The 11,858-nt window shown below is 49.7% G+C and overlaps 1 protein-coding gene across 1 annotated transcript in view; it reads left to right on the top strand.

Annotated features, from left to right (window-relative positions):
• The first annotated feature begins 2,638 nt into the window (after positions 1-2,638).
• Positions 2,639-11,858, top strand: part of LIPE (lipase E, hormone sensitive type) — a 9,695-nt gene continuing 475 nt past the window's right edge. Inside the window, 9 exon segments of the mRNA XM_068178561.1 lie at positions 2,639-2,684; positions 2,687-3,153; positions 3,155-3,190; positions 3,683-3,757; positions 3,759-3,774; positions 5,145-5,290; positions 6,052-6,237; positions 7,510-7,813; positions 8,441-8,668. Coding sequence (XP_068034662.1) covers positions 2,639-2,684; positions 2,687-3,153; positions 3,155-3,190; positions 3,683-3,757; positions 3,759-3,774; positions 5,145-5,290; positions 6,052-6,237; positions 7,510-7,813; positions 8,441-8,668 — 1,504 coding nt within the window.

The raw sequence follows: 11,858 nt of genomic DNA, 5'->3' as shown, positions 1-11,858 counted from the left end.
CAATTTCCCCCCGAAGAAATCCCAAAAAATCCCCAAAATCCCCCCAAACCCCCCAAAAATCCCCCAAATCCCCCCAAAAATCCCCAAAATCTCCCAAAATTAAAAAAAAAAAAATCCCTGACAATTCCCCCAAATCCCTCAAAATTCCCCAATAATCCAAAAAATCCACCCAAAAATCCCAAGAATTCCCCAGAATTCCCCCGAAAATCCCCAAATTCCCCCAAAATCCCAAAAAAAACCCAAATTTCCCCTCCCCCCCGCCGTCCCCTGTCCCGGTTCCCTTTGCCCGCCCCCGCCCCCCCCCCCCCGGTCCCTCCCCTTCCCCTCCCCCCTCTTTCCCCTCTGGCCCCAAAATTCCCCAAATTTTTGGGTTTTTTCCCAATTATTTTCTTTTTTTTTCCTCTCCCGGGAGCCCCAAAAAATCCCCAAAACGCCCCCCGGCCCCGGCCCCCACCCCCCCTAAATTCCGGCCCCTCCCCCACCCCCGCTGCGGGGGCGGATTTTGGGGTGGGGGAGGGGAAATTGGGGGTTTTTTGGGATTTTTGGGGGATTTTGGGGCATTTTGGGATTTGGGGGGATTTTGGGGATTTTTTGGGTTTTTTGGGGGGATTTTGGGGCATTTCGGGATTTGGGGGGATTTTGGGGATTTTTGAGGGTTTTTTGGGGGAATTTGGGGAAATTTGGGGGTTTTGGGGGGAATTTGGGGAAATTTGGGGGTTTTGGGGGGATTTGGAGAGTTTGGGGCTTTTTTGGGAATTTTTGGATTTTTTTGGGAATTTTTTAGGGGGACTTTTTAGTATTCTGGGGTTTTGGGGGGGGATATTGGGCGATTTGGGGTTTTTTGCATTTTTGGGCAGTTTTGGGGGGAATTTGGGGAATTTTGGGGGTTTTGGGGGATTTGGGGAATTTTGGGGTTTTTTGGGAATTTTATTGGAATTTAGGGGGATTTTTTGGGGTTTTCGGGGGGATTTGAGGGGATTTCGGGAATTTGGGGGTATTTTGGGGAAAGTTTGGGATTTTTGGGGGATTTGGGATATTTTTGGGGAGTTTTGGGAGGATTTGGGGGATTTTGGCGTGTTTTTGGGGATTTTTTGGGGATTTTAGGAGGATTTTGGGGGGATTTTGGGGGATATTTTGGGGGTTATTTTGGGATTTTTTGGGGGGATTTTTGGAGGATTTCTGTGGAGATTTTGGGGAATTTTGTGGCTTTTTGGGGATTTTTGGAGGGAATTTTGGGAGTTTTCGGGAATTTTGGGGGGGATTTTCAGGATTTTTGGGGGATTTTTTGGCAATTTTTGGGGCTTTTTTTGGGAATTTAGGCATTTTTCCGGGTTTTTTTGGCAATTTTGGGATTTTCAGGGCCCCTCCCCCCACCCAGTCCCACCCCTCCCCCACCCCGCGGGTTGCTCAGGGTGGGGGGAGGGGCCCGGCCCCGCCCCTCCCCCCCTCCCCCCCCCCCCCCCCGCTTGGGGCAGCCGAGACCGGGAGGGACCCGCGGCTCCCAGTTCGGACCAGTTCGGACCAGTTTGGACCCCCCAGGACCAGCTAGGAGGCCCCCGGACGCTCCCAGTTTGGACCAGTTCGGACCAGGGACCTCTGAGGACCCTCCCAGAACGGACCAGTTTGGACCAGTTTGGACATTCCGCAAACCCCCCCCACCAGGACCAGCCAGGAGCCCCCCAGTTCATCCCAGTTTGGACCAGATCAGCCGAGGGATCTCCAGTTACTTCTGAGGACCCTACCAGTTTGGACCAGTTTGGACCCCCCAGGACCAGCCAGGAGCCCCCTGGCCCACCCAGTTCATCCCAGTCCGGACCAGTTTCAACCAGTTCAGCCCAGAGATCTCCAGTTACTTCTGAGAACCCTCCCAGTTCATCCATTTCCTCCCAGTTCAAACCAATTTGGACCAATTTGGACCAGTTTGGACCAGTTTGGACCAGTTTGGCCCAGTTCAGCCCAGTGACCTCCAGGTGGACATCGAGGACCCTCCCAGTTTGGACCAGTTTGGACCCCCCCAGGACCAGCCAGGAGCCCCCCGGACCCTCCCAGTTCATCCAGTTTGGACCAGTTCGGACCAGGGACCTCTGAAGACCATCCCAGTTCGGACCACTTTGACCAGTTCAGCCCAGTGGATTGCAGTGACCTCTGAGGACTGTCCAGTTCATCCCTGTTTGGACGAGTTTGGACCCCCCCAGGACCAGCCAGGAGCAGCCCCCCAGACCCTTCCAGCCCAGGGACCTACAGTGACTTCTGAGGACCCTCCCCGTTTGGACCCCCCAGGACCAGCCAGAGCCCCCCAGACCCTCCCAGTTCATCCCAGTTCATGCCAGTCCCTCCCAATCCCCTCCCAGTCCCTCCCAGTACAAACCAGTAACCCCAAACCCCCTCTCAGTCCCCTCCCAGTCCTTCCCAGTTCCATTCCCAGTCCCCTCCCAGTTCCCTCCCACTGCTCCCAGTACAAACCAGTAACCCGAAATTCCCTTTTTACCCCTCCCAATCCCCTCCCAGTTCCCTCCCAGTCCCTCCCAGTCCCTCCCAGTTTATCCCAATCCCTCCCAGTTCCCTCCCAGTCCCTCCCAGTACAAACCAGTAACCCCAATCCCCCTCCCAGTCCCTCCAGTCCATCCCAGTCCCCACCATGGACCTCCTCCAGTCCCTCCAGCTCCTGGCCCGCGACAACCTCTCGTCTTCTCCCCGTGCGGTGCTGCCTCCGGCACCTCGCGCCGCTTCGCCGACGCCTTCTCCGCCCCTCCTCGCCACGGCCGCCATCTTGGCCCTGCCCTCGCCCACCTCAGCCAGGTGGCGCCGAACTTCGACCTGGACGAGGCCACGCCCGGCAACGGCTACCGGAGCTTGATCCAGGTGGTCCAAGTGTGCCTGGACCGCGCCGTGGAGCGCAGCCGTTACGTGGCCGCCCATCGCAAGAGCATCTTCTTCCGCGCCGGCGCCAACGCCGCCGAGGTGGAAGCATTGGCCGCCGCCTTGGGGCAGCTCCGGGCCTTGTTGGTGTTGGCGGCCAAGATGGCAGAGATGTCCAAGGGCGGGTGTCTCTTCCCCGACGGAGAGAAGGTGGGGAAGGAGGAGAAGGAGGAGGAGGAGGAGGAGGAGGAAGGCATCAGCGAGGTGGTGCTGCGCGAGTACAGCACGATGCAGCAACGGCTGCTTCTATGGGCGCTGCTTGGGCTTCCAGGTGAGTGTTTTTTGGGGGATTTTTGGAGTTTTTGGGGTTTTTTGGAGTTTTTTTGGAAGTTTTGGGATGGTTGGAGTGGTTGGTCTTGTCTCTGTTGACCATTGGTTGGTAAGTGTTGGATTGGTTGGTCTTTGTTGACCATAGGTTGGTCGGTCTTGGTTTGGTGGATCATTGAGTTGGTCTTTGTTGACCATTGGTAGGTTGGTCTTGGCTTGGTTGGACTTTGTTGACCATTGGTTGCTCAGTCTTGGCTTGGTTGACCATTGGTTGGTGGTCTTGGTTGGTCTTTGTTGACCATTGGTTGGTCGGTCCTGGCATGACTTTGACCTCCTTGACCATTGGTTGGGTTGATCTTGACCATTGGTTGGTCTTGACCTTGTTGACATTGGTTGGCCAATATTGGCTTGACCACTGGCTTGACCTCGTTGACCATTGGTTGGGTTGCTCTTGACCATGGGTCGCCTTTGGCTTGACCGTTGTCGTGCTCCGCAGTTCGTGCCGTCACTCTGGCCGTTCCTGCAGACCTTGGCCATCGGCCTCGTGTCCTTCGGCGAGAACTACCGCGACCCGCGACCCCGGCATCGGTGAGCGATGGAAATTTGGGTGAATTTTTGGGTGGATTTTTTATAATTTTGGATCTTTTTTTTTAATTTTTGGGTGGTTTTTGGGGGATTTTGGGTGGATTTTGGATTTTTTGGGGTGAATTTAGGGGTTTTTTTGTGAAAACTACCACGACTGTGACCCCGGAATCAGTAGGCGAGGGAAATTTGGGCAAATTTTGGGAATTTGGGGTAAATTTTTTGGGAATTATTGGGAATTCTGGAAGGTATTTGGGAATATTGGTTGGAATTTGGATTTTTGGGGGAATTTTGGGTATTTTTGGGAGAATTTTGGGTTTTTTTAGGTGAGTTTTGGATTTTTGGAGAATTTTGGAAATGTTGGGTTGATTTTGGATTTTTGAGAGAAGTTTTGGGGTTTTTGGGTGAAATTTTTGGGTGAATTTTGGGTTTTTTTGGGTGAGTTTGGGATTTTTGCGGTAGATTTGGGGGGTTTTGGACAAATTTGGGATTTTTGGGTGAATTTTGGATTTTTTGGGTGAGTTTTGGAGTTTTTTAGGAGAATTTAGGAATTTTTTGGGTGAGTTTTGGTTTTTTTTGGTGAAAACGACCGCGAACTCAACCCTGGTATCGGTGAGTGATGGCAATTTGGGCCAATTTTTGGGAATTTTGGGAATTATAAGCACTTCTGGGTGAAGCTTTTGGGAGAATTTTGGAGGAATTTTGGGTGGATTTTGGGGAATTTTTTGGGAATTTTGGAATTTTGGGAAATTTTTGGGAATTTGGGGTGAATTTTGAATTTTTTGGGTGCTTTTATGGGTGTATTTTGGGTTTTTTGACAGTTTTGGGTGAACGCTGGGGTGTTTTGGGTGAATTTTGGGGTTTTGGGTGAATTTTGGGGGTTTTTTTGGCAGATTTTGGGGATTTTGGGGAATTTTTGGCAATTTTTGGGGTCCCGGGGTGGATTCTGGGGATTTTTGGGGCCCAGGAGTAGATTTTGGGGTTTTTGGGTCTCCCCAAGTGGATTTTGAGGTGATTTTGGGTTTTTTTAGGGTGATTTTGGGGTTTTTTGGCATCATGGAGTGGATTTTGGGGATTTTTGGGCTCCCTGAGCTGATTTTGGGACAATTTTTGGGGGTTTTTTGTGCCAGGGGTAGATTTTGAGGTGATTTGGGGTTTTTTTGGGTGATTTTGGTTTTATGGGGGATTATAGAGTGTATTTTGGGGATTTTTGGGTTCCCTGAGCTGATTTTGGGGTGATTTTGGGGGGTTTTTTGAGATTCGGGAATGGATTTTGGGGTGGTTTTGTGGTTTTTTGGGATCATGGAGTGAATTTTGGCGGTTTTGGGCCTCCCCAAGTGGATTTTGGGGTGATTTTGGGTGTTTTTTGGTGCCAGGGGTGGCTGCGGGGTCGCTTTTCACGAGCGGGAAATTCGCGCTGGACCCGGAGCTGCGCGGGGCCGAGTTCGAGCGCCTGACCCAAAACCTGGACGTGCATTTTTGGAAAAGCTTCTGGAACCTCACCGAGACCGAGCTGCTGGCGGTCAGAACCCCCAAAAAACCCCCGAAACCCACTCAGGACCTCAATAAAACCCAAAAAAAACCCCCAAAACTGCCTCAGGACGCCAAACCCCCCCCCCCAGAAAAACCCAAACAACCCCCCAAAATCCCACAAACTGACTCGGGATCCCAAAAAACCCCAAAAAACCCCAATCCCCCCCCCCCAAAAAAACCCCAAAACTGGACTCAGGACCCCAAAAAATCCCAAAAATTTCCCAAAAACTGATACAGGACCCCCCAAAAAAACAAAAAACCACCAAAAACAGACTCAGGACCCCAAAAAACCCAAAAAACTACTCAGGACCCCAAAAGAACCCACCCCCCCCACAAAAAAAACCCCCAAAAACCCCATAAAACCGACTTGGGACCCCAAAAAAACCCAAAAAACCGACTTGGGACCCCAAAAAACCCAAAAAACCAACTCGGGACCCCAAAAAACCCAAAAGACCCCTCAAAAACTGACTTAGGACCCACAAAAAAACCCCAAAACCCAAAAAATTGCCCCAAAACCCGCAAAAACCGACTCAGGACCCCAAAATACCCCAAAAACATTTGGAGATTTCAGGATCCTAAATCCCTGTTTTGGGGATTTTGGGATCCTAAATCCCTTTCTTTGGGATTTTTGAGGCGTTTTTTCCATGTTTTTTCATCGTTTTTTCACCATTTTTTCGCAGAACCTTTGAGATTTTTCGGGGGGATTTTTTCAGTTTCAGGATCCTAAATCCCTTTTTCTCCCTCCCCCAGTCGGTGGCCTCGCTGACGGCCGTGCAGGTGGGGCTGTGCCGCGCCCTGGCCGTGCCCCCCGAGCCCCTGGAGCTGCCCTCGGCCCGGGACCCCTCGCGCAGCGTCACCATCGCCCCGCCCGGAGCGCACCTGGGCCCCGCCCCGCTGCACCTGCGCCTCCTCTCCTACCACCTGCGCCAGGGACAGGTGAGAAGTGCGGGAATTCCGGGGAAATCCGGGAAATTCGGGGAAAACTTGGGACGATTCGGGAAAATCTGGGAAAAAATTCGGCAAGATTTGAGGGGTTTAAATGGCATTTTTGGGGTTTAAAATGGCATTTTTGGGGGTTAAAATGGAAATTTTTCGATTTTTTTGCCATTTTTTGCTAATTTTTTGCCCTTTTTGTTTGGTTGTTTTTTTTTTTTTTTTTTTTTTTTTTTTTTAGTACTTTGATGGGGAATTTTTGGGGATTTTTTTGGGGATTTTTTGGGGACTTTTCCAGAATTTTTTCCGAATTTTTTTGGAATTTTTGGGATTTTTTCAATACTTTTTGAGGATTTTTTGGGGATTTTTTTTCTGGATTTTCTTGGGGTTTTTTGGGAATTTCTGGGGGATTTTCTTCAGGATTTTTTGGGGAATTTTTGGGGAGTTTTTCAGAATTTTTTCAGATTTTTTTTTTTAATTTTTGGAATTTTTTTTCAAGACTTTTGAGGGTTTTTTTGGGGATTTTTTTCTGGATTTTCTTGGGATTTTTTTCGGGATTTTTTTTTGTGATTTTTTTGGGGAATATTTTCCAGGAATTTTTTAGAATTTTTGGGGGATTTTTTGGGAATTTTCTGGGACTTTTTGGGGATTTTTCTGGGGATTTTCTGGTGTTCAATGGGATTTTTGGGGCTGGTTGGGCCCCGCTGCACCTGCGGCTCCTCTCCCACCACCTGTGCCAGGGACAGGTGAGAATTCAGGGGAATTTGGGAAAAATTCACCCAAAATTCAGCCAAATTTCAGCGCAAATTTCAGCAAAAATTCACAAAAAAATCAGCCAAAATTCAGCAAAATATTCACCCAAAATTCAGCAAAAATTCAGCCATATTTCAGCAAAAACTCACCCAAAATTCAGCACAAATTCAGCAAAAATTCAGCAAAATTTAGTAAAAATTCACCCAAAATTTTTCAAATTTCAGTAAAAATTTAGCCAAAATTCACCCAAAAATTCACCCAAATCATGACAGGATTTTGGGTGGATTTGGCTGAATTGTCTGTGAATTCTGTGTGAATTTGGAATGGATTTGGGGTGAATTTCGCATGACTTTCATGTGAATTTCAGTGAATTTTGGATGAATTTTTGATTAGTTTTGGGTGACTTTTGGATTCATTTAGGGTGAATTTTGAATAAATCTTCGGTGAATTTTTACTGAATTCTGGGTCAATTTCAGGTGAATTTCTGCCGAATTTTTGCCGATTTCCCCCCCATTTCTCCAGGACTCGGCCGCTCTGAGCGCCCTGACCCGGCAGGACGGGGGTCCCTGGACCCCCCCCCCATTTCCCTGGCGCCGGGGGCCCCCCCTGCCCCCCAGCCCAGGGCTCCTGGTGCATTTCCACGGCGGCGGTTTCGTGGCGCAGACCTCGCGCTCCCACGAGCCCTATTTGAGGGGGTGGGCTCGCGATCTGGGGACCCCCATCCTCTCCGTGGATTACGCCCTGGCCCCCGAGGCGCCTTTCCCCCGAGCCCTGGAGGAATGTTTCTACGCCTACTGCTGGGCCCTGAGGCACTGCAGGATGCTGGGTGGGTGCCCCCCCGAAAATTTCGGGGGGATCTGGGAGAATTTGGGGGATTTGGGGTCAGTAGGAGGGGTTTTGGGGGGTTAAAAGCAGCAAAGAAGGGGTCAAAAGTGGGCAGGAAGGGGTTAAAAAGGGTGGGGCAGGGGTCCTGGATAAAATTTCGGGGATTTTGGGGGGATTTTGAGGGCATTTGGGCGATTTTTCCCCTTTTTCCTCCCATTTCTGCCCCATTTCCCCAATGCCCCCAAATCCCATTTCCCCACAGATTTTCCCCAATTTTTCCCCAATTTTCCCCCAATTTTTTCCCCAATGTCCCCAATGTCCCCAAATCCCATTTTTCCAAAATTTTCCCAATTTTTTCCCATTGTTCCCCATTTTTGCTCAATGTCTCCAATGTCCCCAATGTCCCTAGATACCATTTTCCCCAATTTTCCCCTATTTTTTCCCAATGTCCCCAATGTCCCCCAATGCCCCCAATCTACCGAATCCCTCCAATGTCCCCAAATGTCCCCAAAGTCCCCAAGCCCCTTGATGTCCCCAACGTCCCCAAACCCCATTTTCCCCAATTTTCCCCCATTTCCCCCCCAGTTTCCGCCATTTCTCCCCCAAACTGTCCCCAAACTGTCCCCAGGCTCCACGGCCGAGCGCGTCTGCCTGGCCGGCGACAGCGCCGGTGGCAACCTGTGCCTGGGGGTGTCCCTGCGGGCGGTGGCCCTGGGCGTGCGCGTCCCCCAGGCCGTGGTGGCCGCCTACCCGGTGACGCTGGTCCAGGCGGCCGCGTCGCCCTCGCGGCTGCTGACCCTGCTGGACCCCCTGCTGCCCCTGGGCGTGCTCTGCCAGTGCCTGGGCGCCTACGCAGGTTTGGGGACGTTTGGGGACATCGGGGACATTGGAGAAAAACAGGGGAAATTTGGGGTGAAATAGGGGGAAATGGGGGGAAATTGGGGGAATGGGATTTGGGGACATTGGGGACACTTTGGGGATATTTGGGACCATTGGGGACATTTGGGACATTGAGGGGCTTGGGGACATTGGAGACATTGGGGAAAAAGTGGGGGAAACTGGGGGGAAATTGAAGGAAATGGGGGAAATTTGGGGAAAATGGGGGAAAAATTGATTGGGGACATTGGGGACATTGAGAAAAAATGGGGGGAAATTGGGGGAAAATGGGGGAAAATTGGGGGAAATGGGGCTGGGGACATTGGGGACGTTTGGGGACATTTGGGGACGTTTGGGGACATTGGGGTTGTTTGGGATATTTGGGGGGGTTGGAGGGATTTTGGGATTTGGGGACATCGGGAAAAATGGAAAAATTGGGGAGAAATGGGGTAAAATGGGGTTTGGGACACTGGGGACATTTGGGGACGTTGGAGAGATTTGGGGTTTTGGGGATATTGGGGGATTTAGGGACATTTGGGGTTGATTTGGGGATAATTTTGGGCTGATTTTGGGGTTGATTTGGGATAATTTGGGGCATTTTGGGACTGATTTTGAGGTGGTTTTGGGACTGATTTGGGGCAAGTTTTGGTAAATTTAGGGCTGATTTTGGGTCTGATTTTGGATAATTTTGGGCTGATTTTGTGCTGATTTTTGGTGACTTTGGGGCTGATTTTGGGTCTGACTTTGGGATAATTTTGGTGTGAATTTGGGGTGATTTTTGGTAAATTTGGGACTGATTTTGGGTTTGACTTTGGGATAATTCTGGGATAATTCTGGGATAATTTTGGGCTGGTTTTGTAGCGATTTTTCGTAAATTTGGGGTTTATTTTGGGATTATTTTTGGGTGATTTTGGGCCTGATTTTGGGATAATTTTGGGATAATTTTGGGCTGGTTTTATGGTGATTTTTGGTAAATTTGGGGCAGATTTTGGGATAATTCTGGGATAATTTGGGACTAATTTTGGGATAATTCGGGGCTGATTTTGGAGCCACCTGGAATGATTTTGGGGCGATTTGGGGCAATTTTGGTGATGTTTTGGTGCCGTTTTTTTTTTCCTTTTCCAGGGACGTTGGGGGAGGGGCCTCGCTCCCCTCCCCCCTCCGGCCCCGCGGTGGGGGAGGGGCTGATCCTGAGGGGGCTGCGGGGGGGGGCGGCCTGGCTGGGGGGGCTCCTGCGGGGGAGACCCCCCCAAAAAACAGGTGAGTGGGCCCTAAATTTGGGGATGGGGTCCCAAAATTGGGAGGAGTCTTAAAATTGGGGGAGGGGGTCTTAAATTTGGGGAGGGGTCTTAAAATTGGGGGAGGAGTCCTAAAATCGGGGGAGGGGTCTTAAAATTGGGGAGGGGTCTTAAAAATGGGGGGATCTCAAATTTTGTGGGGATTTGGTCGAATTTTTGGGGATTTTGGGGAATTTTGGGGGCGATTTGGGGGAGAAATTTGGATTTTTGGGGTTGATTTTGGGGAGAATTTTGAGGGGGAATTTTTGAGGTTTTTGGGGGAAATTTTGTATTTTGGAGGAATATTTTGGGGTAATTTTGGGGGTTTTTGGGGGGTTTTGGGGTCGGTTTTGGGAAGAATTTTTGGATTTTTGGGGAATTTATTGGGTGGAATTTTTGGGAGATTTTTGGGGAGAATTTTTGGGATTTTTGGGTGGAAATCTGGGGGTTTTGGGGGCAATTTTTGGGCTTTTTGGGGGAATTATGGCGGGATTTTAGGGGGAATTTTTAGGATTTATTAGGGTGTTTTGGGGTTGATTTTTGAGGATTTTTTGGGGGGATTTTAGCTTGATATTCAGGGAATTTTGGTGGGAATTTGGGGTCGATTTTGGGGGTATTTTGTGGAAAATTTTGGGGTTTTTTTAGGCGATTTGGAGGAATTTTTGCGTGGTTTTTTGTGACTTTTTGGGGCGTTTTTCTGGAATTTTTCTTAATTTTTTTTCCTACCCTCACCCCCCCCACCTCCTGTTTTTCCAGCTCCAAACTCGTACGGGGGAGGGTCCGCGGACCCCCCTGAAGACCCCCTCGAGGAGCCCCCCAAATTTTTGGGGTACCCCGAGGGATTTCAACCCCTCCGGACCGGGGGACCCCCCGCGATTTTGGGGAAATCCCCCAAAACCTCCTCAGGACCCTTTCATGTCCCCCCTGCTGGCCCCGGACTCGCTGCTACGGGGGCTCCCCCCCCGTGCATCTGGTGGTGAGGACCCTTCCCCCAAAAAAACCCAAAAATTCCCAAAATTCACCCCAAAATCACTGCAAAAATCCCAAAATCTCCAAAAAAAAAAGACCCCGAAAAAATCCGGGACTTAGGGAAAAAAGAGGGGACAAAAAAAAGGTAAATTTGGGGCAAAAATGCCAGAAATTCACCCCAAAAAAGCCAGAAATTCACCCTAAAACAGCCACAGATTCACCCCAAAAAAGCCACAAATTCACCCCAAAACAGCACCGGAATTCTCCTCTAAAATTCCCAAAGTTTGTCCAAAAAAATTCCGAATTTTTCCCCCAAAAATTTTGAAATTTTGCACTGGAAATCTCAAAATTGACCCCCAAAAATGAGATCAAAAATAGACCACAAAGAGCCAGAAATTGACCCAAATCAGTTCTGGATTATCTCAATTAAAATCCTATAATTGCCCCTCAAAAATCCCCAATATCTCCCCCAAAAATCCCCAAAATTTCCCCCAAAATTCCTTCTCAAAATATTGCATAAATCCCCGAAAAAGGGGACTCAAAACCTCAAAAAACCCAATAAAATCTCCAAATTCCTCCCCAGAAAATCCCTCGAAATCCCCCCAAACCGCCCCAAATTCCCCCTACAAAACACCTAAACCCGCCCCAAAACCTCCAAAAATTGCCTGAAATCCCCCAAATTCACCCCAAAATCTCCTCCAAATCTACTTCACCGACCCTAAATCCTCAAAATTCCCCCAAAATCCCACTCAAACGCCACCAAAATCCCCCTATGAAACACTGAAAACCACCCCTAAACCCCCCAAAATTGCCCCAAAACCCCCAAATTCACCCCAAAAATTGCCCCAAACCGCCCAAATTCACCCCAAAACCCCTTTTTCCCCCCAGGCCTGTGCCCTGGACCCGATGCTGGACGATTCAGTG

This window comes from Anomalospiza imberbis, unplaced genomic scaffold (genome assembly GCF_031753505.1).
Source record: "Anomalospiza imberbis isolate Cuckoo-Finch-1a 21T00152 unplaced genomic scaffold, ASM3175350v1 scaffold_48, whole genome shotgun sequence".
Classification (NCBI taxonomy): Eukaryota; Metazoa; Chordata; class Aves; order Passeriformes; family Viduidae; genus Anomalospiza; species Anomalospiza imberbis.
The sequence above is the reverse complement of the archived record's forward strand: the minus strand, read 5'-3'. Positions and strand labels throughout refer to the sequence as shown.